The sequence below is a fragment of the Zalophus californianus genome, chromosome 6 (assembly GCF_009762305.2).
Source record: "Zalophus californianus isolate mZalCal1 chromosome 6, mZalCal1.pri.v2, whole genome shotgun sequence".
Lineage (NCBI taxonomy): Eukaryota > Metazoa > Chordata > Mammalia > Carnivora > Otariidae > Zalophus > Zalophus californianus.
In genome coordinates, this window is record NC_045600.1 from 45,707,035 (window position 1) to 45,732,173 (window position 25,139).

Genomic DNA, 25,139 nt, shown 5'->3' on the forward strand with positions numbered 1-25,139 from the left:
GAGGAATATGTAAATACATATGTTGATATCGGAAATCTACTCCTGTGCACATTGTGTTTATACCAGTTACAGTTGCACTGTAGCGTACTAGATAACTTAAGTACTTTCAAGAGTTATTGCATTAAGATATACTGCTTCACACATATACACACAAAATTTGTTAAGTATTTTTTTTTTAAGATTTTAATTATTTGAGAGAGAGAGAGAGAGCACATGAGAGGGGATAGGGTCAGAGGGAGAAGCCGACTCCCTGATGAGCAGGGAGCCCGATGTGGGACTCGATCCTGGGACTCCAGGATCATGACCTGAGCCGAAGGCAGTCGCTTAACCAACTGAGCCACCCAGGCGCCCTTGGCTGAGGTTTCTGGGATCGAGCCCTCCATAGGGCTCCCCACTCAGTGGGTAGTCTGCTTCCCCTCTCTCTCCCACTCTGCCTCTCTCTCTCAAATCTTTTTTAAAAAGATGTAATTCTTTAAAAAATGATATTGTAATAACTTTTCTCTTCTTGAAAATAGAACTAAAAATACTCCTTGGACTTGTCCTCCCCTTTCTGTCCATCTGCCATCCATTATTGTGCTCCCTGCTATAACAAAATACTCAGGAAAAGGTCTCTGTATTCCTTATTACTGCTTTCTCACTGCCTAGCCATTGCAACTCAGACTTTCATCATTTCCACTCCCACATTAACTTATGTCTCTAAATTTCACTCTCAGTTTGCACACCTGGGCCCCTGCAGTTCTTCAGAATTATCGGTGATGATTTTGAAACATAACACTCCCCTGTTTATTCTTGCTGGATGCAGGTGGGCTGCTCCTTTGTTGTGAGAAAGGGAGGTGGAATTGATGGGGAGGGTCAGATTTTTAAAGAGGAAGATCAGGGGAGGTACCTGTTTCTGAGGTTAGAGTTTGAAGTCTAACTGATGGGAAGTTGAGATTTTCATTCGTCAAGGGCCCACAAGATTTTTCTCTAAAAGTCCTGATACAAATATTTGGGACTTTGTGAGTTTGCTCTGCCTGAGTGAAGGGTGGTCAGCTACATGCACGACATCCAGAAAGTAGTAGGAATTTAGTGGCCTTGGGGAGCAACCTTTAACCAAGGAAGTGGATAGATACCCCAGCTTCTCTTTCCCTAGGTGGGACAAGTCTTAGGCATGTTCTACATAATTCCTTAGGGGGTCTTTAGCAGGATTGAACTCCAGTTATCCACAGCAGTCAGTGAACCCTTAATAGACTTTTCTCTATCCATCTCACTATTCCTAATCCCCTCAAGTGTGCTTCCCCTCAAGTTCTTATTTCAGGTTTGCCTTTTGGGGGAACCCAAAGGCAAACCTAGTGTTTACAGACTTTTAGTGGTGGTGGTGGTGGTGGTGGTGGTGGTGGTGGTGGTGGTGGTGGTAGTAGTATATAGCTTTTTCCTCCCTTCTCCCCCAGTGGGGAGATATGGCTTCCTTAATGGCTGCCATTGGTACCAGACTACAGCAGAGTGAATGGACTGAGGTATGGGGAAGAAAGTATTGTATGCCTACCTACCATTAATTCAGTTCAGCTCAGCCTTACTCAAATTGGTTTATTCTTTGTAGGTTATGTTTTTCTGTCTTGCGTTCTCTATTCATGAAGAGAAAAGGAAATCACCTATATAACATGTGTGACCATTTACCTCAATAAATAAAAAGGTCCCAACCTTGGTTTTCTGTGAGCTAGATCAGATTTTCTATGTTTAAAAGTTAATTGACAAATTCTGTTCTGAAAGGTAATTTAAGATGCAGGGTACTATATACATTGTTCGCACAATTAAGTGAGTAGTTATGAAATAGGAGTTATATATATTTCTGCACCAGACTTCAAATAACATGATTGACTGGGCTTTCCCAAAACAAATATTAAAATTTCAAAATGGCAGTGTAATCACAAGTAACTACAGTTCTCCCATTAATAAAGCACTTACTGATTTGGGACCCCTGGGTGGCTCGGTCAGTTAAGTGTCTGCCTTTGGCTCAGGTCATGATCCCAGGGTCTTGGGATCGAGTCCCTCATCGGGTTCCTTGCTCGGCGGGGAGCCTGCTTCTCCCTCTGCCTGTAGCTCCCTCTGCTTGTGCTCCATCTCAAATAAATAAAATCTTAAAAAAAAAAAAACTTCTTAATTTTTTTTTTAACGTCTGGGAAATTGAAAGTGTTTTTCCACTTGTGATGTGTTTCTTCCACAATGAGAAGTTCAGTCGTGTGTTGTAAGTTTCATCACTAGAGAAGGTGTTTCTAGGCACATAATCAATGTGAAAATTTCATTTTTTACTATTTGAAGCTTTCAGGTATACAAGTTATGTTTAAAAAAATTCCGTATTAGTATATGCTTTTAAGCTCATTTTTTTAAAGTTGACCAACGCTTTCTAAATCTGTATTAAAATGAGCTTTTTATCAGAATCATGATAATAGTTTTTGTTTTTATTTGCAAGAATGCTATTTTCCATGTTGTTTTTTTTTTTTCCTTCCCCGGAAGGCTTTGTTTGGCTGTTCTTTTTTTGTTTTTGTTTTAAAGACTTACTTCATTTGAGAGAGTATGTGCAGAGGAGAGTGGGGAGGAGGGGCAGAGGGAGAGAGAAACCTGGAGCAGACTCAGAACTAAGCTCTGGGCTCAGTCCCAGGACCCTGAGATCATGACCTGAGTAGAAACCGAGAATTGGTCACTCAACCAATTGAGCCACCTGGCTGCCCTGCCTATTCTTTTTTTGAAATATCATGTCCCCCTTTTTTGGTTCTTAGTTTAATGCATAATTATCTAAAAAGTTACTTTTTTTTCAGATTTTATTTATTTTGAGAGAGAATGAGAGAGAGTGGGGAGGGTCAGAGGGAGAAGCATTACACCCTGCTGAGCAGGGAGCCTGTTGCGGGACTCCATCCTGGGACTCCAGGATCATGACCTGAGCCAAAGGCAGTCGCTTAACCACCTAAGCCACCCAGGTGCCCTAAAAAGTCTTTATACTTTTATTGCTACTTTAAAAACTAGCTGAAGTTGGATTTTTTTTGCAAGTTTATTGTTATGACCTGCTTTATTGAAAGAAGCCAAATCTTGTGTTTATTCTTTTATTTGGTTTCATCTAATTTAATTGCATAAGGCTTTTATTTTTTTTTTAAAGATTTTATTTATTTGAGAGAGAGAGAATGAGAGATAGCACGAGAGGGAAGAGGGTCAGAGGGAGAAGCAGACTCCCTGCTGAGCAGGGAGCCTGACGTGGGACTCGATCCCAGGACTCCAGGATCATGACCTGAGCTGAAGGCAGTCGCTTAACCAACTGAGCCACCCAGGTACCCTGCATAAGGCTTTTAAATAGTTTAACAGAAATTAATGTTTTCTGTTATACTTGTACCAAAATATGTTGAGGAAAAAGTTGGGTTACTTTTCTCGAAATGTATTTGGGACAGCTTATATATAGTTGGGATGTGGTGTTTTTGCTTTTTTTTCTCTTCCTCATGGATATTTTTTTCCATGCTCTTCACCTAGGATATTGGTTTTGGTTCACTTGGATTCCCTGTCTTACTTTTCACTACTCCTTAACATACCTCAGCACGCATCTGCAGTCTCGTAAACAAACCTCAGCCTTCTCACTGGCTTTATCAGAATATTGTCCTTTCCTCAAGGCTGGGCTTAGAACCCACCAACTCCACTTCATTATTAATTTTTCCATGTCCAGTCCCCAGGGTTCTCTTTGTTCTCTGAGTGACTACAGTGTAGTCCCTCTTCATCCCTGTGTCCTATATTGTACGTGATGTAAGCATTATTAGTTACAGTGTGTATTCTTTTTTTAAATTTTATTATTGTTAATCACCATACATCATTAGTTTTGGATGTAGTGTTCCATGATTCATTGTTTGTGTAAAACACCCAGTGCTCCACGCAGAACGTGCCCTCTTTAATACCCATCACCAGGCTAACCCATCCCCCTACCCCCCCTCCCCTCTAGAACCCTCAGTTTGTTTTTCAGAGTCCATCGTCTCTCATGGTTGCTCTCCCCCTCCGATTTCCCCCCCTTCATTCTTCCCCTCCTGCTATCTTCTTCTTTTTTTTTTCTTAACATATGTTGCATTATTTGTTTCAGAGGTACGGAACTGTGATTCAACAGTCTTGCACAATTCACAGCACTCGCCATAGCACATACCCTCCCCAATGTCTTATCACCCAGCCACCCCATCCCTCCCACCCTCCCACCACTCCAGCAACCCTCAGTTTGTTTCCTGAGATTAAGAATTCCTCATACCAGTGAGGTCATATGATACATATCTTTCTCTGATGGATTTATTTCACTCAGCATAACACCCTCCAGTTCCATCCGCGTTGTTGCAAATGGCAAGATCTCATTCCTTTTGATGGCTGCATAATATTCCGTTGTGTATATATACCACATCTTTATCCATTCACCTGTCGATGGACATCTTGGCTCTTTCGACAGTTTGGCTGTTGTGGACATTGCTGCTATAAACATCGGGGTGCACATACCCCTTCAGATCCCGACATTTGTATCTTTGGGGTAAATACCCAGTGGTGCAATTGCTGGATCGTATGGTAGCTCTGTTTTCAACTGTTTGAGGCACCTCCATACTGTTTTCCAGAGTGGTTGCACCAGCTTGCATTCCCACCAAACAGTGTAGGAGGGTTCCCCTTTCTCCGCATCCCCGCCAACATCTGTCGTTTCCTGACTTGTTAATTCTAGCCATTCTGACGGGTGTGAGGTGGTATCTCATTGAGGTTTTGATTTGGATTTCCCTGATGCCAAGCGATGTTGAGCATACAGTGTGTATTCTGCCTCAGCTACCTTGTGTATGGGCTTTCAAGGGCACAGAGTGTTTTCTCAGCTCTTAAGGATCTCTTTTGTACCTATCACATAAAAGACACTTAGTATTTAGTTACTTGTATTAAGTGCCCAATTTAGTTTTCTTCTTATAATTTCTCTCAAGGTAATCTTGGATTGTTAAGTGTTTTGTTTATTGCTTTTTTTTTTATAGATGTAAAAAAGGATTGGTCTGACCATGCTCTCTGGTGGGAAAAGAAGAGAACTTGGCTTCTTAAAACACATTGGACCTTGGATAAGTACGGCATTCAGGCAGATGCTAAGCTTCAGTTCACCCCCCAGCACAAACTGCTCCGCCTGCAGCTTCCCAACATGAAGTATGTGAAGGTGAAAGTGAATTTCTCTGATAGAGTCTTCAAAGCTGTTTCTGACATCTGTAAGACTTTTAGTAAGTATTAAGTTCTTCCCTATGAAAGTGTTAGTTTTGTGACGTATATATGACTGATGATTAACAGCTTATTTCAAAGAGTAGGTTGGGGCAAGCTATGTATGCTTGAATGTGTATGTCAGTTTTTCACTTTATTCTTGAAAGTTTTTTTTATTACTTTAAGATAAAGAAATACTGAGGTAAGATGGAACAGGAGGAACCTAATATAGATTCTTTCCTTACTAGAAGTGTATCAGGTATGTATTATGTAATACTTCGTTCTGATGACTTAATTTTTATGTCTTGGGAAGGAAAAGAAAAAAGGCATTTTCAGGATGTAGGTTTTGCAATGTTTCCTTCACATAAGTCACTATTTGATTTTAGTGATTCAGGCACATTGTGTCACTTCCTTCACTGAAGGCCTGACACAGCTCCTAAGGAAATGACCATGAATGTTGTTTTCCTTAAGCAGTGTGCAACTTGAACACTCTTGTAGTAACTCTGTTTATGCTTTCTGAGATGAAATGTGGATTACTTTTGGCTGACCCAGTTATGTCATATGATAGGAAGTATTCAACCATCAGAGAAAATGTGAACTATTGTCATTATCACTAGTACATAATTCTGTTATATCATAGATTTAGGAGGGATGTGTAGGACATTACTGTTTTGATCTAATGACTGAAATTACAGTGTTCTTTAAGCTTAATGGAATTTTTAGGAAAAAAATACAGAAAAGTATAAGAAATATAAAATTACCTAATTCCTGTTATCTTAGAATTAATAACTGACATTTTACCATTTTGCAAGACTTTTTTTTAAGTCACAATAATAGAGGTAAAGTTCTTGAGTCACATTCTTATAATTTCCCATCACAAAGCAACCACTGTCCTAAGTTAGTGTGTATCCTTCTCGTACTTTTAAAAATACATCAACACACACATATGTACATGCGTTTCTCCGTATCTGTGTGTTTACATATCCATAAACAGTATGTTACTGCCATTACTCTTTGGGTATTTTTCTTTTTGCAGTTTTGTATTTGTATGTAGGAATTTCTCAAGTAGTTATATAGTAGTCCCCCACTTATCTGTGAAGGATATGTTCCAAGACCCCCAGTAGATGACTGAAACTACAGATAGTACCCCTATATGTACTGCTTTTTTCCTATACATATATACGTACCTATGATAAAGTTTAATTTATCAATCAGGCACAGTAAGAGATTAACAATAATAAATGATAAAATAGATCAATTATAACAGTATACTGTAATAAAAGTCATGAGAATGTGGTCTATCAAATATCCTTTTGTACTTTTGTTCTTTTTCTTGTAATGATGTGAGATGATAAAATGCTTACGTAATGAGATGAAGTGAGGTGAATGATGTAGGCACTGTGACACAGCATTAGGCTGACCTTCTGATGATACATCAGAAGAAGGATCATCTGCTTCCAGACCACAATTAAACTGAAACCAGGGAAAATGAAATCGTGGATAAGGGGGGACTGCTGCACCAATTTACATTACAACCAGCAACATGAAAACCCATTGTCTCAAATCATCACTAATACTTGAATATTGTCAGTTTTTAGTGTTCACTTCTTTGAGTGAAAAAATACAGTATTTCATTTTTGTTTATAAAGTTAAGTATGTTTCTGTATCTCTGTTAGTCATCTAAAGTTCTTATTACTTACCCATTTATATCATTTATGTTTTTCAGTTCATAAACTTTATTTTTTTAGAGCAGTTTTAGGTTGACAACAAAATTGAACAGAAGGTACAGAGAGTTCCCATTTATTCCCTATCCTCACGCATGTAAAAAACCTCCCCACTATCAACATCCCACACCACAGTGGTATAGTTAATAAACCTATACTAACACATCATTATGACCTAGAGTTCATGGCTTACATTAGGAATCACTCTTGGTGTTGTACAGTCTGTAGATTTGGACAAATGCATAATGACGTGTATCCATCATGATAGTATCATACAGAGCAGTTTCACTGCCCTAAAAATCTGTGCTCTGCCTGTTCATCCTTCCCTCTTCCCTAACCCCTGGCAACCACTATAATCTTTTACCTTTCCATATAAACCTTAGAATCAGTTTGTTGGTATCCATAAAATAACTTGCTGGGATTTCGAATCTGTAGATCAAATTGAGAAGAACTGACATCTTAACAATATTGAATGTTCATATCCATGAACATGGAACATCTCTCCATTTATTTATATTTTGATTTCTTTCATCACAGTTTTATAGTTTTCCTCATTTAGATCTTGCACATATTTTGTTAGATTTATATATTTCTTTTTTGTGTGTTAATGGAAGTAGTATTGTGTTTTCTATTTAAAATTCCACTGTTCATTGCTGGTGTATTGGAAAGCGATTTACTTTTGTAAATTTACCATGTATCCTGCAACCTTTCTATAATTATTTGGGGATTTTTTGTTGATTCTTTTGGATTTTCTATAGGAATGATGATCGTATCTGTGAATAAAGACAGTCTTCTTCCTTCCCAGTCTATGTACCTTTTATTTGCTTTTCTTGTCTTATTTCATTAGCTAGTACTTCGAGTAAGATGTTGAAAGGCAGTGGTAAGAGAGCACATCCTTGCGTTGTTCTTGATCTTAGTGGGAAAGCTTCAAGTTTATCATTAAGTGTGTCCTTTGCTAAAGGGTTTTTGTAGGTATTCTTTATCAAGATGAGAATGCTAGCTTACTGAGTTTTTAATCATGAACAAGTATTGGATTTTGCCATGCTTTTTTAAAATTTATATCTTTTGATATGCTCATGTGAGTTTTCTGTAGGTTTTTTTGTTTAGACTTCTGATGAGATGGGTTATGTTGATTTTGGGTTGGTGAACCACCCTTGTATAGTTGGCATAAATCCCAATTCGTCATGGTGTGTAATTCTTTTTATGCATTGTTGGAATCTATTTGCTAATATTTTGTTGAAGATTTTTTTCCTTTAAGTTTTTTATTGTTATGTTAATCACCATACCTTACATCATTAGTTTTTGATGTAGTATTTCATGATTCATTGTTTGTGTATAACACCCAGTGCTCCACGCAGAACGTGCCCTCTTTAATACCCATCACCAAGCTAACCCATCCCCCCACCCTCTCCCCACCCTCAGTTTGTTTTTCAGAGTTCATCGTCTCTCATGGTTGCTCTCCCCCTCCAATTTCCCCCCCTTCAATCTTCCCCGCCTATCTTCTTCTTCTTTTTTTTTCTTAACATATATTGCATTATTTGTTTCAGAGGTACATATCTGTGATTCAACAGTCTTGCACAATTCACAGCGCTCACCATAGCACATACCCTCCCCAATGTCTGTCACCCAGCCACCCCATCCCTCCCATCCCAACCCCACTCCAACAACCCTCAGTTTGTTTCCTGAGATTAAGAATTCCTCGTATCAGTGAGGTCATATGATACCTATCTTTCTCTGATTGACTTATTTCACTCAGCATAACACCCTCCAGTTCTATCCACTTCTTTGCAAATGGCAAGATCTCATTCCTTTTGATGGCTGCATAATATTCCGTGTGTGTGTGTGTGTGTGTGTGTGTGTGTGTGTGTGTGTGTGTGTGTGTGTGTGTGTGTACACCACATCTTCTTTATCCATTCACCTGTCAGTGGACATCTTGGCTCTTTCCACAGTTTGGCTATTGTGGACATTGGTGCTATAAACATCGGGGTGCATGTACCCCTTCCGATCCCTACCTTTGTATCTTTGTGGTAAATACCCAGTACTGCAATTGCTGGATCATATGGTAGCTCTATTTTCAACGTTTTGAGGAACCTCCATACTGTTTTCTAGAGTGGCTGCACCAGCTTGCATTCCCACCAGCAGTGTAGGAGGGTTCCCCTTTCTCCGCATCCCCAACGTCTGTCATTTCCTGACTTGTTAATTTTAGCCATTCTGACTGGTGTGAGGTGGTATCTCATTGAGATTTTGATTTGGATTTCCCTGATGCCGAGTGATGTTGAGCACCTTTTCATGTGTCTGTTGGCCATTTGGATGTCTTTTTTGGAAAAATGTCTGTTCATGTCTTCTGCCCATTTCTTGATTGGATCATTTGTTCTTTGGGTGTTGAGTTTGATAAGTTCTTTATAGATTTTGGATACTAGCCCTTTATCTGATATGTTATTTGCAAATATCTTCTCCCATTCTGTCAGTTGTCTTTTGGTTTTGTTGACTGTTTCTTTTGCTGTGCAAAGCTTTTTATCTTGATGAAATCCCAATACTTCATTTTTGTCCTTGCTTCCCTTGCCTTTGGCGATGTTTCTAGGAAGAAGTTGCTGCGGCTGAGGTCAAAGAGGTTGTTGCCTGTGTTCTCCTTTAGGATTTTGATGGACTCCTGTCTCACATTTAGGTCTTTCAACCATTTTGAGTCTATCTTTGTGTGTGGTGTAAGGAAATGGTCCAGTTTTATTCTTCTGCATATGGGTGTCCAATTTTCCCAACAATTTTCCCATTTGTTGAAGAGACTGTCTTTTTTCAATTGGACATTCTTTCCTGCTTTGTTGAAGATGAGTTGACCATGGAGTTGAGGGTCCATTTCTGGGCTCTCTATTCTGTTCCATTGATCTATGTGTCTGTTTTTGTGCCAGTACCATACTGTCTTGATGATGACAGCTTTGTAATAGAGCTGGAAGCCCGGAATTCTGATGCTGCCAGCTTTGCTTTTCTTTTTCAGCATTCCTCTGGCTATTCGGGGTCTCTTCTGGTTCCATACAAATTTTAGGATTATTTGTTCCATTTCTTTGAAAAAAGTGGATGGTATTTTGATGGGGATTGCATCGAATGTGTAGATTGCTCTGGGTAGCATTGACATCTTCACGATGTTTGTTCTTCCAATCCATGAGCATGGAACGTTTTTCCATTTCTTTGTGCCTTCTTCAATTTCTTTCCTGAGTATTTTATAGTTTTCTGAGTACAGATCCTTTGCCTCTTTGGTTAGATTTATTCCTAGGTATCTTATGGTTTTGGGTGCATTTGTAAATGGGATCGACTCCTTGATTTGTCTCTCTTCTGTCTTGTTGTTGGTGTATAGGAATGTCACTGATTTCTGTGCATTGATTTTATATCCTGCCACTTTACTGAATTCCTGTATGAGTTCTAGCAGTTTTGGGGTGGAGTCTTTTGGGTTTACCACATAAAGTATCATATCATCTGCAAACAGGGAGAGTTTGACTTCTTCTTTGCCAATTTGGATGCCTTTGATTTCTTTTTGTTGTCTGATTGCTGTGGCTAGGACTTCTAATACTATGTTGAATAGCAGTGGTGATAGTGGACATCCCTGCCGCGTTCCTGACCTTAGGGGAAAAGCTCTCAGCTTTTCCCCATTGAGAATGATATTCGCTGTGGGTTTTTCATAGATGGCTTCTATGATATTGAGGTATGTGCCCTCTATCCCTATACTCTGAAGAGTTTTGATCAAGAAAGGATGCTGTACTTTGTCAAATGCTTTTTCTGCATCTATTGAGAGGATCATATGATTCTTGTTCTTTCTTTTGTTAATGTATTTTATCACGTTGATTGATTTGCGGATGTTGAACCAACCTTGCATCCCAGGGATAAATCCCACTTGGTCGAGGTGAGTAATCCTTTTAATGTACTGTTGTATCCTATTGGCTAGTATTTTGGTGAGAATTTTTGCATCTATGTTCATCAAGGTTATTGGTCTGTAATTCTCCTTTTTGATGGGGTCTTTGTCTGGTTTGGGGATCAAGCTAATGGTGGCCTCATAAAATGAGTTTGGAAGTTTTCCTTCCATTTCTATTTTTTGGAACAGTTTCAGAAGAATAGGTATTAATTCTTCTTTAAATGTTTGGTAGAATTACCCTGGAAGCCATCTGGCCCCGGGCTCTTGTTTGTTGGGAGATTTTTTGATGACTGCTTCAATTTCCTTAGTGGTTATAGGTCTGTTCAGGTTTTCTCTTTCTTCCTGGTTCAGTTTTGGTAGTTGCTACATCTCTAGGAATGCACCCATTTCTTCCAGGTTATCTAATTTGCTGGCATAGAGTTGCTCATAATATGTTCTTAAAATTGTTTGTATTTCTTTGGTGTTGGTTGTGATCTCTCCTCTTTCATTCATGATTTTGTTGATTTGGGTCATTTCTCTTTTCTTTTTCTTTTTCTTTTTCTTTTTCTTTTTCTATCCACAGGTCTCTGTGGATAGGTCTGGCCAGGGGTTTATCAATCTTGTTAATTCTTTCAAAGAACCAGCTCCTAGTTTCGTTGATCTGTTATTCTGTTCTTTTGGTTTCTGTTTCATTGATTTCTGCTCTGATCGTTATTATTTCTCTTCTCCTGCTGGGTTTAGGCATTATTTGCTGTTCTTTCTCTAGCTCCTTTAGCTGTAGGGTTAGGTTGTGTATTTGAGACCTTTCTTGTTTCCTGAGAAAGGCTTGTATTGCTATATACTTTCCTTTTAGGACTGCCTTTGCTGTATCCCAAAGATTTTGAACAGTTGTGTTTTCATTTTCATTGGTTTCCATGAATTTTTTTAATTCTTCTTTAATTTCCTGGTTGACCCATTCATTCCTTAGTAGGATGCTCTTTAGCCTCATGTATTTGAGTTCTTACTGACTTTCGTCTTGTGATTGAGTTCTAGTTTCAAAGCATTGTGGTCTGAAAATATGCAGGGAATAATCCCAATCTTTTGGTACCGGTTGAGACCTGATTTGTGACCTAGGATGTAATCAATTCTGGGGAATGTTCCATGGGTACTAGAGAAGAATGTGTATTCCATTGCTTTGGGATGGAATGTTCTGAATATGTCCGTGAAGTCCATTTGGTCCAGTGTGTCATTTAAAATCTTTATTTCCTTGTTGATCTTTTGCTTAGATGATCTGTCCATTTCAGTGAGGGGGGTGTTAAAGTCCCCCACTATTATTGTATTGTTGTCAATGTGTTTCTTTGCTTTTGTCATTAATTACCTTGTATAATTGGCTGCTCCCATGTTGGGCATAGATATTTACAATTGTTAGAACTTCTTTTTTTTTTTTAAGATTTTATTTATTTGAGAGAAAGAGAGAATGAGAGATACCACGAGAGGGAAGAGGGTCAGAGGGAGAAGCAGACTCCCTGCTGAGCAGGGAGCCCGATGCGGGACTCAATCCCGGGACTCCAGGATCATGACCTGAGCCGAAGGCAGTCGCTTAACCACCTGAGCCACACAGGCGCCCCAATTGTTAGAACTTCTTGTTGGATAGACCCTTTTAGGCTATAGTGTCCTTCCTCATCTCTTATTACAGTCTTTGGCTTAAAATCTAATTTGTCTGATATAAGGATTGCCACCCCAGCTTTCTTTTGGTGTCCATTAGCATGGTAAATGGTTTTCCACCCCCTCACTTTCAATCTGGAGATGCCTTTGGGTCTAAAATGAGTCTCTTGCCGATGGGTCTTGTTTTTTAATCCAGTCTGATAGCCTGTGTCTTTTGATTGGGGCATTTAGCGCATTCACATTCAGGGTAACTATTGAAAGGTATGAATTTAGTGCCACTGTATTGCCTGTAAGGTGACTGTTAACTGTATATTGTCTGTGTTCCCTTCTGATCTGTGCTGCTTGTAGGCTCTCTCTTTGCTTAGAGGACCCCTTTCAATATTTCTTGTAGGGCTGGTTTCGTGTTTGCAAATTCCTTTAGTTTTTGTTTGTCCTGGAAGCTTTATATCTCTCCTTCTATTTTCAATGACAGCCTAGCTGGATATAGTATTCTTGGCTGCATATTTTTCTCGTTTATTCCTCTGAATATATCATATCAGTCCTTTCTGGCCTGCCAGGTCTCTGTGGATAGGTCTGTTGCCAATCTAATATTTCTACCATTATAGGTTACATATCTCTTGTCCCGAGCTGCTTTCAGGATTTTCTGTTTGTCTCTGAGACTGGTATGTTTTACTATTAGATGTCGGGTGTTGACCTATTTTTATTGATTTTGAGAGGGGTTCTCTGTGCCTCCTGGATTTTGATGCCTGTTTCCTTCTCCACATTAGGGAAGTTCTCTGTTATAATTTGCTCCAATATACCTTCTGCCCCCCCCTTTCTTCTTCTGGGATCCCACTTATTCTAATGTTGTTTCGTCTTATGGTATTGCTTATCTCTCGAATTCAGCCCTCGTGATCTGGTAGTTTATCTCTCTCTTTCTCAGCTTCTTTATTTTCCATCATTTGGTCTTCTATATCGCTGATTCTCTCTTCTGCCTCATTTATCCTAGCAGTTAGTGCCCCCATTTTTGATTGCACCTCGTTAATAGCCTTTTTGAGTTCGACTGGGTTAGATTTTAGTTCTTTTATTTCTCCAGAAATGGTTTCTCTCATAACTTCCATGCTTTTTTCAAGCTCAGCTAGTATCTTTAAAATCATGATTCTGAACTCTAGGTCTGACATCGTACTAATGTCCGTATTGAGTAGGTCCCTGGCAGTCGGTACCGCATCTTGTTCTTTTTGTTGAGATGATTTTTTCCGTCTTGTCATTTTGTTCAGAGGAGAATAGATGAGTGAGAGAACAAAATGCTAACAGGGTAATAATATTCCCAGAAAATATACTCTAAACAAATCAGAAAAGACCTGAAACCAGGTGAAAAGAGAGGGAAAGAAAGAAAAAAGAAAAAGATAAAAACAGAACAAAACAAACAAACAAAAAAACCAATATGATCAAATATGATCAGGATGGTGCATAGATCAGTGCCACACACTAGATTTTGGTCTGTTAGAAGAAAGTGCCTCCCAAAATTTTAAAGAAAGACATAGATGTACAAAATAAGGGTTGATACGATGAAGGGATGGAATATGACTGTAAAGATGAAAATTATAAAAAATTTTATTAAAGGAATTGATAAGTTGTTTGAAAAAAGAAAGGATTTAAAAAAAGAAAGAAAAAGGGGTGGAGAGAATGTGATCAGGCAGGAGAGTAGAACAAAGCGTACACTAGAGACTTAGGGTATATTTTGATCTGTTAGAAGAAACTGTGTCTCCATTTTAGAGAGAAAACAACGTGTGTGTGTGTGTGTGTGTGTGTGTGTGTGTGTGTGTGTGTGTGTGTGTGTGTATATATGCCAAAAATAAGGCTAACTACTATGAAGGGATAGAATATGACTCTAAAAATGAAAAATAAAAATTTTTTTAAAAAAGGGATTGATAAGATGTTGGTTGAAAAACGGAAAAAGAAAAATTAAATTAAAAAAAGTTAAAAAATAACTTCAAAAGACTAAAGAATCATGGTCAGAAAGCTATGAATTCTATGTGCAGTATTCCCCTAGCGCTGGAGCTCTCCTGTTCTCGTTGATCGGTAAACTTGGTCTTGGCTGGGTGTTCGTGCTGATCTTCTGGGGGAGGGGCCTGTTGCCGTGGTTCCCAGATTTCTTTGCGGGAGGCGGAATTGCCCCGCTCTTGTCGGTCCAGGTAAGTAATCTGCTTGGGTTTGCTCTCAGGACCTCTGGATACAGCTTTGGAGGACGAGAGTGAAAATGGCGGCCTCCCAATCTCTGCCCTGGAGGAGCTGAGAACTCGGGGCCCCGCTCCTCAGTGCCCTCCCAGAGAAAAGCAGTCAGTCACTCCCGTCTCGCTGTCTCCGGCCACACCCTGTGCTCACCCGGCCTGCGACCGAGCGTTTCTATCTCTGGCACCTGACTCGGTGTGCAGTCTCCAAACCCAGCAGATCCCTGTGGTGCGCTCCCACGCCGCTACTCCCAGGGGAGGAAGGGGAGTCTCCCCGGATCTGTCACTTGTTGGGTCCCTGCTCTGGAGGAGCAGTGGCCTGACTGTGCTGCCGATCACAGTTTATGGCAACCCAGAGCTGAGAGCTTGCTCCTCAGGTCCGTCTCTGCAGCCAGCTTCCCCGCTCCGATTCCTGGGAGCTCCGCTGCACTCAGGCACCCCCGGTTTTTCTGTGACCCTGAGGGTCCTGAGACCACACTGTCCCGTGAGGGTTCCACCCCCCCCCCACCACCCCTCCCACCACCCCCCCCCCCCGTGTAGCCACTGGAGCGACGTCCCTCAGCAGAGTCGACTTTTCAAACTTCCGATTTTGTGCTCCGCTGCTCTATCACTTGCTAGAGCGGCTGACGGAGGCCCCCTCCCCCGCTGTCTGTCCTTCTAAATATCGCCTCGGATTCACTTCGCACATACTACCTTCCAGAAAGTGGTCGCTTTTCTGTTCAGAGAATTGTTGCTATTCTTTTCTTCGATCTCCTGTTGAGTTCGTAGGTGTTCAGAATGGTTTGATCCGTATCCAGCTGAATTCCTGAGACCAGACGAAATCCAGGTCTCCTACTCCTCCGCCAGCTTGCTCCACCCTCCTGTTGAAGATTTTTGCATAGATATTCGTCTGTAGTTTTCTTATAATACCTTTGATTTTGGTATTAGATAATGCTGGCCTCATAGAATGAATTAGGAAGTATTCCCTCCACTTTTATCTTCCAAAAGAGATTGTAGAGAATTAATGTAATTTCTTCCTTAAATGTTTGGTAGATAGGAAAAAAAGCTCCTTAACATGGGTCCTGGCAGTGATTTTTGGATATAACATGTAAAGCACAAGCAAAAATAAAAAGGTAGGATTATATCAAACCAAAAAATTTCTTCACAGCAAAAGGAACAGTCAACAAAATGAAAACCTACTGAATAGGAAAAAAGATTTACAGATCATGTAACTGAGAAGGAGTTAATATCTAAATTATAGAAAGACCTCATACAACTCAGTAGCAAAAAAAAAGAAACAATCCAATTAAAAATGGGTAAAGGACCTGAATAGACATATTCCCAAAGAAGATATACAAAGATTCAACAGATACATGAAAAAGTGTTCAATATCACTAATCATTAGAGAAATACAAACCAAAACCACAATGCAGTGTCAGCTCATACCTGTTAGAATGGCTGTTGTCAAAAAGACAGATAAATACTGGCAAGGATATGGAGAAAAGGGACCCCAGAAAATTAATTAATTTTCCTCAGAAAATTAACAATATAACTACCATACAACCCAGCAGTTCTACTTCCGGAATATAACTGAAGGAAATGAAACTACTATCATGAAGAGATGTCTGCACTCCCATGTTCATAGCAGCATTATTTGCAATGGCCAAGACAAGGAAACAACTAGTATTCATTGACAGATGACTGGACGAAAAAGTTGTGATACACAAACACAGATATTATTCAGCCATAAAAAAGAAGGAAATTCTCCATTTGTGACAACACTGATGGACCTTGAAGGCATTATGCTAAGTGAAATAAAGACAGACAAAGACAAATACTGTATAATCTCACTTATACGTGGAACCCAAAACAAAAACAAAAAAGCAAATTCACAGAAAGAACGTATTTGTGGTTACCAGAGGCAGGAGGTGGGCAGTGGGGGGAATTGGATGAGAGTGGTCAAAGGTACACATTTCAGTTATGAGATAATTAAGTACTGGAGATGTGGTGTATGACATGAAGACTACAGTTAATGCTGGTTTGGTATATTTGAAAGTTAAAAGTTCCAATCACAGAGATTCTCTGTGTGTGTGTGTGTGTGTGTGTGCGTGTGTGTGTGTGCGCGCGCCTATATGAGATGGTGGATGTTAACTTACTGTGGTGATCGTTTCACAGTGTACATGAGTCAAGTTATTCTGCTGTATACCTTAAATGTAGACAGTGATATATGTAAGTATCTCAATACAACCAGAAAAATAGTGTTTGGTAGAATTCACCAATAAACCAGTCTGGCCGTAGTGCTTTCTGTTGTGGAAGGTTATTAATTATTGATTCAATTTCTTTAATAGATACAGGTCTATTCAGATTGTCTCTTTCTTATGTGAGTTTTGGCAGATTGGCTTTCAAGTTTTTTATTTAGTAAAAACTATGTTGGTTTTCTTTTAAAAATTAACTCTTAAAAAATGCTTTTATGTAATGATGAAGTTAGGTTTTTAGTTACACTTTCATTTCTTTTTTAAAAGAACCACTGTGGGCTAAGCACAAGCACTTTAAGGTCTTTGATGTAATGTGTTCTGACATATAGGCTCTATTTAAGAGGAAATGAAAATTCTCCCAAAGTTTAACTGACAATTAGGTAGAGGCACTATAAAAAAATATATTCTGTTTAGAGCTTGCTACCATTTCATATCAGTAGGTTTGCAATTTGAGTCTTAGACATTAGTATATGCCTAATGGTATTAGGCATATATTAATTCATTCATACTTTTTCCCTTCTGTTCTTATAAAGATCTCTATTTGGTAGGGATAGAGAAGCACACAGTAGTAGTGGAACAGAACTCTGATTAACTCAAACTCAGTTGTTTAAAAACATTTTTTTAAATTTAATTTTCGTTTTGGTAGCCTAAGTTGTACAGAAAGATTCTAATGTAAAAGTTTTGTTTTAGAAGTAATAATAATGATTACTTTTTCTATAAAGATAAAGATGAACAAGAAATGAAGAATCACTTAAAACTTCTAGCAGTATTTTCTAGTTTTAGCTATTCTAGTGGATGTGGGGGATGTGGGGGTAATAGCTGCTTGTGGCTTCAATTTGTATTACCCTAAAGACTAGTGATGTTGAGGATCTTTTCATGTGACTACCCATATGTCTTTTTTTGGTAAAGTATCTGTTTAAATTCTTTGTCTCCCCTTTTTAAAAGAAAAAAATTAGGTTGTTTGTCATCTTACTAAATTGTAAGTACTTTTTAGATATTCTGGATATAGAAAATTTATTGGATTTATGTTTTGCAAATACTTCTTCACTGTCTGTGGTTTACATTTTAATTTTTTAAGTATTTTTGAAGAACAGAAATATTAATTTTGATGAAGAAAGACAATGATGATCTCTTTTATGATTTTTATTCATAGACACAAAAATCGTTAACAAAACTTTAAATTGGTTCCAGTAATACATAAAAAAGATTAACACATCATGATCAAGTGAGGCTTATCCCAAAACAGAAAACTTTCTGTGTGCATGTGGAAAGAATGTATATTGTATTATTACTGGGTGGGGGTGCTTTGTAAATGACAGGTAAAGTTGGTTGGAAAAAAAAAGGGATGTTGAAATCTTCAGCTATAATCGTGGGTTTGTTCTTGATCCTTTCCCATCTGTCAGTTTTCTCGAAGTATTATTATGTGCACACATTAAAAATTATTATGTCCTCTTGATGAATTTCCTTTGTTAACACTATGAAATGACCTTCTGTATTTCTGATAATATTAGCTTTGAAATATACCATGTCTGTCTTTAAAAAGTGCTACAGCTATCTTTTGGTTGGTATTAATGTCTTTTTTATCCTGTTTCTTTTAATTTATGTCTTTAAATTAGATTTCTTCTAAACAACATACAGCTAGAACTTGCTTTTTTATTTATTCTGACAATCCCTGCCCTTTTATAAACTGTTCAGACCATTTATATTTAATGTGATTATCACTGTGGTTGGGTTTAAGTCTACCATGTCTGTATTTGTTTGTTTATGGTATTTTATTTTTAAATTTCTACATGTTCTATTTTTTTTTGTTTTGTTTTTGATGGACTGGGGTTTGTTTAAGTTATATTTATTTCTACCCATGACTTAAGTAGATTTTACTGCTTTTTTTATTTTAATATTTGCTCTAGAGTTTATAATATATGACTTACTTAATCATAGCAAATGATCAAATAGTATAGCACTACATGCACATAGTATAATCTTACAATAGTAAGTTCTGTTTCCCGTTTCCTGTCCTTTTTGCTACTATCATATATTTTACTTTCACATACTCTGAAAGTCACAATATGTTATTTTCCTGTGAAACAATAATTGTCTTTTAAAAGTAGGGCGTCTGGGTGGCTCAGGTGGTTAAGCGACTGCCTTCGGCTCAGGTCATGATCCTGGAGTCCCAGGATCGAGTCCCGCATTGAGCTCCCTGCTTGGCAGGGAGTCTGCTTCTCCCTCTGACCCTCTTCCCTCTTGTGCTCTCTATCTCTCATTCTCTCTCTCTCAAATAAATAAAATATTTAAAAAAATAAATAAAAGTAGTAGAAAATAAGGAAAATGTTTTTTTTTTTTTTTTTAAGATTTTATTTGAGAGAGAGTATGTGCGTGTAGAAGCAGAGGGAGAGGCAGAGGGAGAGGGAAAGAATCTCAAGTTGACTCCGTGCTGAGCGCAGAGCCTGACGTGGGGCTCAATCTCATGACCCTGAGATCATAACCTGAGCCAAAACCAAGAGTTAGATGCTCAACTGACGGAGCCACCCAGGCGCCCCAGGAAAATGGTCTTTTTAATTGCCCACACATTTACCATTTTTCAGTGGTCTTTGTGAGAATACTTTTCATTTGGTATCCTTTTTCTTTTATTTGAAAAACTTCATATAACCGTTTAATAGTTCAGGTCTGCTGGTGATGTCTTTCACCTTTTTCTACAGAAGTCTCGATTTTTGCCTTCATTTTTACAAGATATTGCAGCTGGGTAAAGAATCCTAGATTTTTTCCCCCCCTCCAGTAATTTTCACATGTCTTTCTGTTGTCTTCTGTTTCGTGTAATTTCAGAGAAGTCTTTTATTATTCTTTTATTTATTCTTCTGTGTGTCTTCTCTGTTAGTCTTTCAGGAATTTATCCTTACTCTGTTTTTTTAGCAATTTAATTCTGATGATCCTGGCATAGTTTTCTTTAGGTTTATCTCTTCTAGGTTCATCGCATTTCTTAGATCTGTGGGTTTATGGTTTTCATCAGACTTGGATAGTTTAATGTTTTGTTTTTTTTTTTTAGTAGGCTCCATATCCGGTGTGGAGCCTGACATGGTGCTTGAACTCACGACCCTGAGATCTGGGCCTGAGCTGAGATCAAGAGTTTGGATGCTTAAGTGACTGGGCCACCCGGGGTGCCCCAAACTTGAATAGTTTATCAGTTCTTCAAATAATTTTTAGTGTACCTTCCTACAATTCCCATCCTTTGTGGAACTCTAGTTTCATGTATGTTAGACTGATTATTATTGTTTTTTCCTTTTTTTCTGTCTTCTCTGTTTCATTTTGGATAGTGTCCATTTTTGTCTTAACATTCATTGATAATCCTGTTAATCTGCTGTCAGTCACATCCAGTGTAGTTTTCGTTTCAGATGTATTTTTCATTACCAAAAGTTTGATTTGGGCCTTGAAAAAAATCTGTAAATCATTCACTTTTCTCATTATGTTTATGCTTTCCTCTATTCTGTTAAATATATAGAATATGTTTCTAGTAGCTATTTTGATATCTTTGATTACTGATTCTATCATAGATAATTACTTCTGCTTCTGTTACTTTGTTTTTTCCCTTTAATGCTGCTAACGGATTGTATTTTCCTGACTCTCATATGTGGAAATGTTTGATCAAATGCCAGGCTTTATTAATTTTATATTTTTGGTGGCTAGATTTCTTTTTATATCCCTTTTAATTAGTGTTGGCTCCCCCGCCCCCCCGCCCCGGTCAATAGTTAAATTACTTGGAATCAGATGGGTCCTTTTGATACTTGCTTTTGAGCTTTGTTAGGGTAGGCCCAGAGCCATCATTAGCTTATTTCCTTTTGAGGATTCTTTCCAATACCCTGTGTATCAGGAGGCCTTTCCCCCCGTATAAATACACAGATCAGAATTCAGACAGGCTTCAGTGGATAACCACAGTTCTCCAGTGCTCTCTCCATGGTTTTCTCTTCTCTCTAGTATTCTGACTCACAAATTATATGCATCTTGGCCTCCCTGAATTCCATCTCAACTCCCTCAATTCAGTAAGACCTGGCTCTGTGTGCCCCCTCCCTGCCCTGAACTGCTAGGGAGCAAGCTGGTGTACTGCAAGGACTCATCCTGTTTTTTGTTTTGTTTTTTTTTTCTCTTCTTTCTTGTGCTCCTTGTTGTCTAATGTCTGAAAAGCACTTCTTTTTCCTTTTTACTGTTTAAATAAAGCAGGAGGGTAAATCAAGTTCCTATTACTCCATTCTTAGTTGAGACCCTCCATTCTTTCATTTTCTTCCAGCATTATACCTTTCTAGAAAGCCATCATTTGCTCCTTATGTTTAATAACAAAACAATTTCTTTCCATGGAAATTCCAAATTACATATATTCAAAACTGAACTCATCTATTCCTTCTGAAATCTCTGTACTTCTCCACACTCTGTCCCTCAGAAGTGTTCACAGTAGTAAAAAGCACCACCATCCCACATAAACATACCAGAAACTTGGGTGTCATTCATCCTTAGCCCCACTGTCTTTCTCACCTACTCATCTCATTCATCACCTAGAAGTGTTCATTTTGCCTCCTGGATAGATCTTGAATCTTTTATCTTTCTGTCTCTACCATCCCTACTACTCTTATAGACTGCACTACTACCATCTCTGCCCTAGACTGTTCAGCAGCCTCCTCTATTCATTCTTGTTCCTTCCAATACATACTTTACACGGTAAGCAGAAAGATTTTGAATTTCTTTTTTAATCAAAGCAGCAGATACAGAGTTAAAGTTAAATGGGCATATAAGGGCACCTGGGTAGCTTAGTCGGTTGAGCATCTAACTTTTTTGGCTCAGGTCATGATCTCAGCGTTCTGGGATCAAGCCCCCCATTGGGGGGGATGGCCCACGCCTAGTGGGGAGTCTGCTTGTCTGTCTCCCCATCCCCACCCCTGCTTATGCATGCTCTCTCTCAAAATCTTTCCTTTGTTTTTTTTTTTTTTTTTAAGATTTTATTTATTTACTTAGCACAAACAAGGGGAGCAGCAGAGGGAGAGGGAGAAGCAGGCTCCCTGCTAATAAGCAGGGAACCCAATGTGGGGCTCAATCCCAGGACTTGGATCATGACCTGAGCTGAAGGCAGATGCTTAACCAACTGAGCCACTCTGGTGCCCCTCAGATAAATAAAATCTTTTAAAAAGGTGGGGGCAGGGGTGCCTGAGTGGTTCAGTCAGTTGAATGCCCAACTCTTGATTTCGGCTCAGGTCATGATCTCGGGGTTGTGGGATCAAGAACTGCGTCTAGCTCCGAGTTCAGTGGGGAATCTGCTTGAGATTCTCTCTCTCCTTCTCCCTCTGCCCCTCTCCCCCCACCGTGCTCTTGTGTGTGCGTGCTCTCTCTCTCTCTTTAATAGATAAATCTTTAAAAGGGGTGGGGGCTTATGACATAGGGCAGAGGAGTAGGTTAAATAGGTGGTGGGCATTATGGAGGTCACTTGTGACGAGCACTGGGTGTTGTATATAAGTGATGAATCACTAAATTCTATACCTGAAACTAATATTACACTTTATGTTAAGTAACTGGAATTTAAAACTTGAAAAAAAAGGGGGTTTAAAACATAAAACCACTTTTCTGCCCTCTTTCTCCCCAGCTCCTAATCACAGTAGTGCCACTTCTTACTCTTGTATTGTTTCTGACTTTTATTTCCATAATTCTAAATGATGTATTGCTATTTCTTGATTTATTACTTTTAGATATCTTTTCACTGCTTTTTACCCAGATGTTTCTTTTCCCTTTTCTTACAACTATTATAATATTTGACTAATTATTGTTTACATTATTTCAACAAGGTAAATCTTTTTACTTGGTGAACCAAAGTGTATACTTTATCTCATATGCCTACTTGTTTATCATTTACTTAGTTTTCAACCTATATCCATTGCTGATTCTTCTGCATTCTATATTCTCTATAGTAATCTCCTCCCTGCCCCCCTTTTTTTCTTCCTAGACACAGTCTGAAGCCTGCATCCTCCTGCTCCAGTCTGAAGTGGATGCTTTCTAGGCTAAGCTGTATAGTTGTAGCTCCAGGACTTCTCTTCACTGTCCAAGCAAAATGTCTTCTCCTCTCTCATATTTGATCCTTGCATTTTCTCAGTATTGATTTGCTCACTTATTTTGGTGGACTAGATCCTACATCAGCATAGTAAGAAAAAGGTGAATGAGATATAAATTTTTGAGGTGAAAATCATTTTTCCTCAAAATTGGGAAGTCAGTTATGTTTTTGCTTCCAGCATTGCTATTAATTTTGTTTTTCATTCTTCAGTGTTCTTAATTTTGTTTTCATCCTTTTGTAGGCTGCTTTTTTCCTCTGGAAATTAGTTTTAGGATCTTTTCTTTTCTCTGCCATGTTGAAATTTCATGGTAATATGCCCTAATTCTTCCCTTTTGTTTTCTCTACCCTTTCTGTAACTAGTAAGACGTTGTTGGATTGATCCTTTTACCTGACTTAATGTCTTCCATTGGATTTTTTTATTGGGGCTAGCAAAATTAAATTTCGGTTGTTTTGTATTTTTATCTGGATGTTTGTTACCCAAGTATTCATGAATACATTTAAGATTTGTGGACTTTATATAAAGTAGAACCTCAACCAAAAAGAAAAAAAGAATTTGAAGAAAAAGGACCTTCCTCTCTCTCTTTCTCACTCTCTCAAATAAATAAATAAAACCTTTAAAAAGAGGGGGGGGCACCTGGGTGGCTCAGTCTCCCTTTGGCTCAGGTCATGATCCTGGGGTCCTGGGATCAAGCCCCAACGTTATATTAGTATCAGGTGTACAGTTTAAGAGATCAAACAAGTTCATACATTATGCTGTGATTACCACAAGAGTACCTACCATACATGCTATTTCAGTATCATTGACTGTATTTCTATGCTCTGCCTTTTGTTCACGTGACTTATTCATCCCATAACTGGAAGCCTGTATCTCCCATTCCTCTTCACCCATTTTGCCCAACCCCCCCAACCATTAGTTCTCCGTATTTATAGATCTGATTCTGCTTTTTGTTTATTCATTTTTTTTTAGATTGCACATATGAGTGAAACCATATAGTATTTGTCTTTCTCAGTCTCATTTCACTTAGCACAGTACCTTCTAGGTTCATCCATGTTGTTGCAAATGGAGGATTTCATCCTTTTTATGGCTGCATAATATTCCTGTGTGTGTGTGTGTGCGCGTGCGCATCCACATATATATATGCACTCCACATCTTCCCTATCCATTCATCTACCACTGGAAACAAGTTGTTTTCATATCTTGGCTATTGTAAATAATGCTGCAAATAAACAGTGGTGCATGTATCTTTTTGAATTAGTGTTTCATTTTCTTTGGGTAAATACCTAGTAGATTGTGGTGAATGATCCACTAGTGGAATTATTGGATCATATGGTAGTTCTGTTTTTTACTTTTTGAGGAAACTCCATACTGATTTCTACAGTGGGTTTACCAATTTACATTCCCACCAGAAGTACAGGAGGGTTCCTTGTTCTCCACAGCCTTACTAACACTTGTTACTTGTCTTTCATTTTAATCATTCTGACCAGGTGTTAGGTGATATCTCATTGTGATTTTGATTTTCATTTTCCTGAAGATTAGTGGTATTGAGCGTCTTTCCATGTGTTTTTTGGCTATCTATAGGTCTTTGGGAAAATGTCTGTGCAGGTTCTCTACCCATTTTTTAATTGGATTGTTTTTGGTGTTGAGTTAAGTTCTTTGTATATTTTGGATTTTAACTCCTTATTGGATAAATCATTTGCAAATATCTTCTCCCATTCAGTATGCCTTTTCGTTTTGTTGATGGTTTCCTTTGCTATGCAATAGCTTTTTATTTTAGTGTAGTCTCAGTTTATTTTTGCTTTTGTCTCTCTTGCCTCAGAAGACATACCCAAAAAATGTTGCTGTGGTCACTGTCAGAGAATGCCTGTGTTCTCTTCTAGGATTTTTATGGTTTCAGGTTTCATATTTAGGTCTTTAATCCATTTTGAGTTTATTTTTGTATACAGTGTTTGAAAGTAATCCAGTTTCATTTTTTACATGTAGCTGTCCAGTTTTCCTGGCACCATTTTTTGAAGAGACTGTCTTTTCCATATATTTTTATTTTTATTTTTATTGCTTCCTTTGTCACAGATTAATTGACCATATAAGCATGAGTTTATTTCTGGGCTCTATTCTGTTCCATTGATCAGTGCCTCTATTTTTATGCCTTTTTTTTTTAATTTGAAGAT

General features: G+C 38.5%; 1 protein-coding gene across 4 annotated transcripts in view; it reads left to right on the forward strand.

The window, feature by feature from the left end:
* FERMT2 (fermitin family member 2) overlaps positions 1-25,139 on the forward strand; it is a 93,832-nt gene that overhangs the window by 28,924 nt on the left and 39,769 nt on the right. For all 4 annotated transcript variants that reach the window (XM_027570452.2, XM_027570454.2, XM_027570453.2 and 1 more), the window contains exon 3: positions 4,995-5,228. In XM_027570452.2, the coding sequence (XP_027426253.1) occupies positions 4,995-5,228 (234 nt within the window). The remainder of the gene's footprint in view (positions 1-4,994; positions 5,229-25,139) is intronic.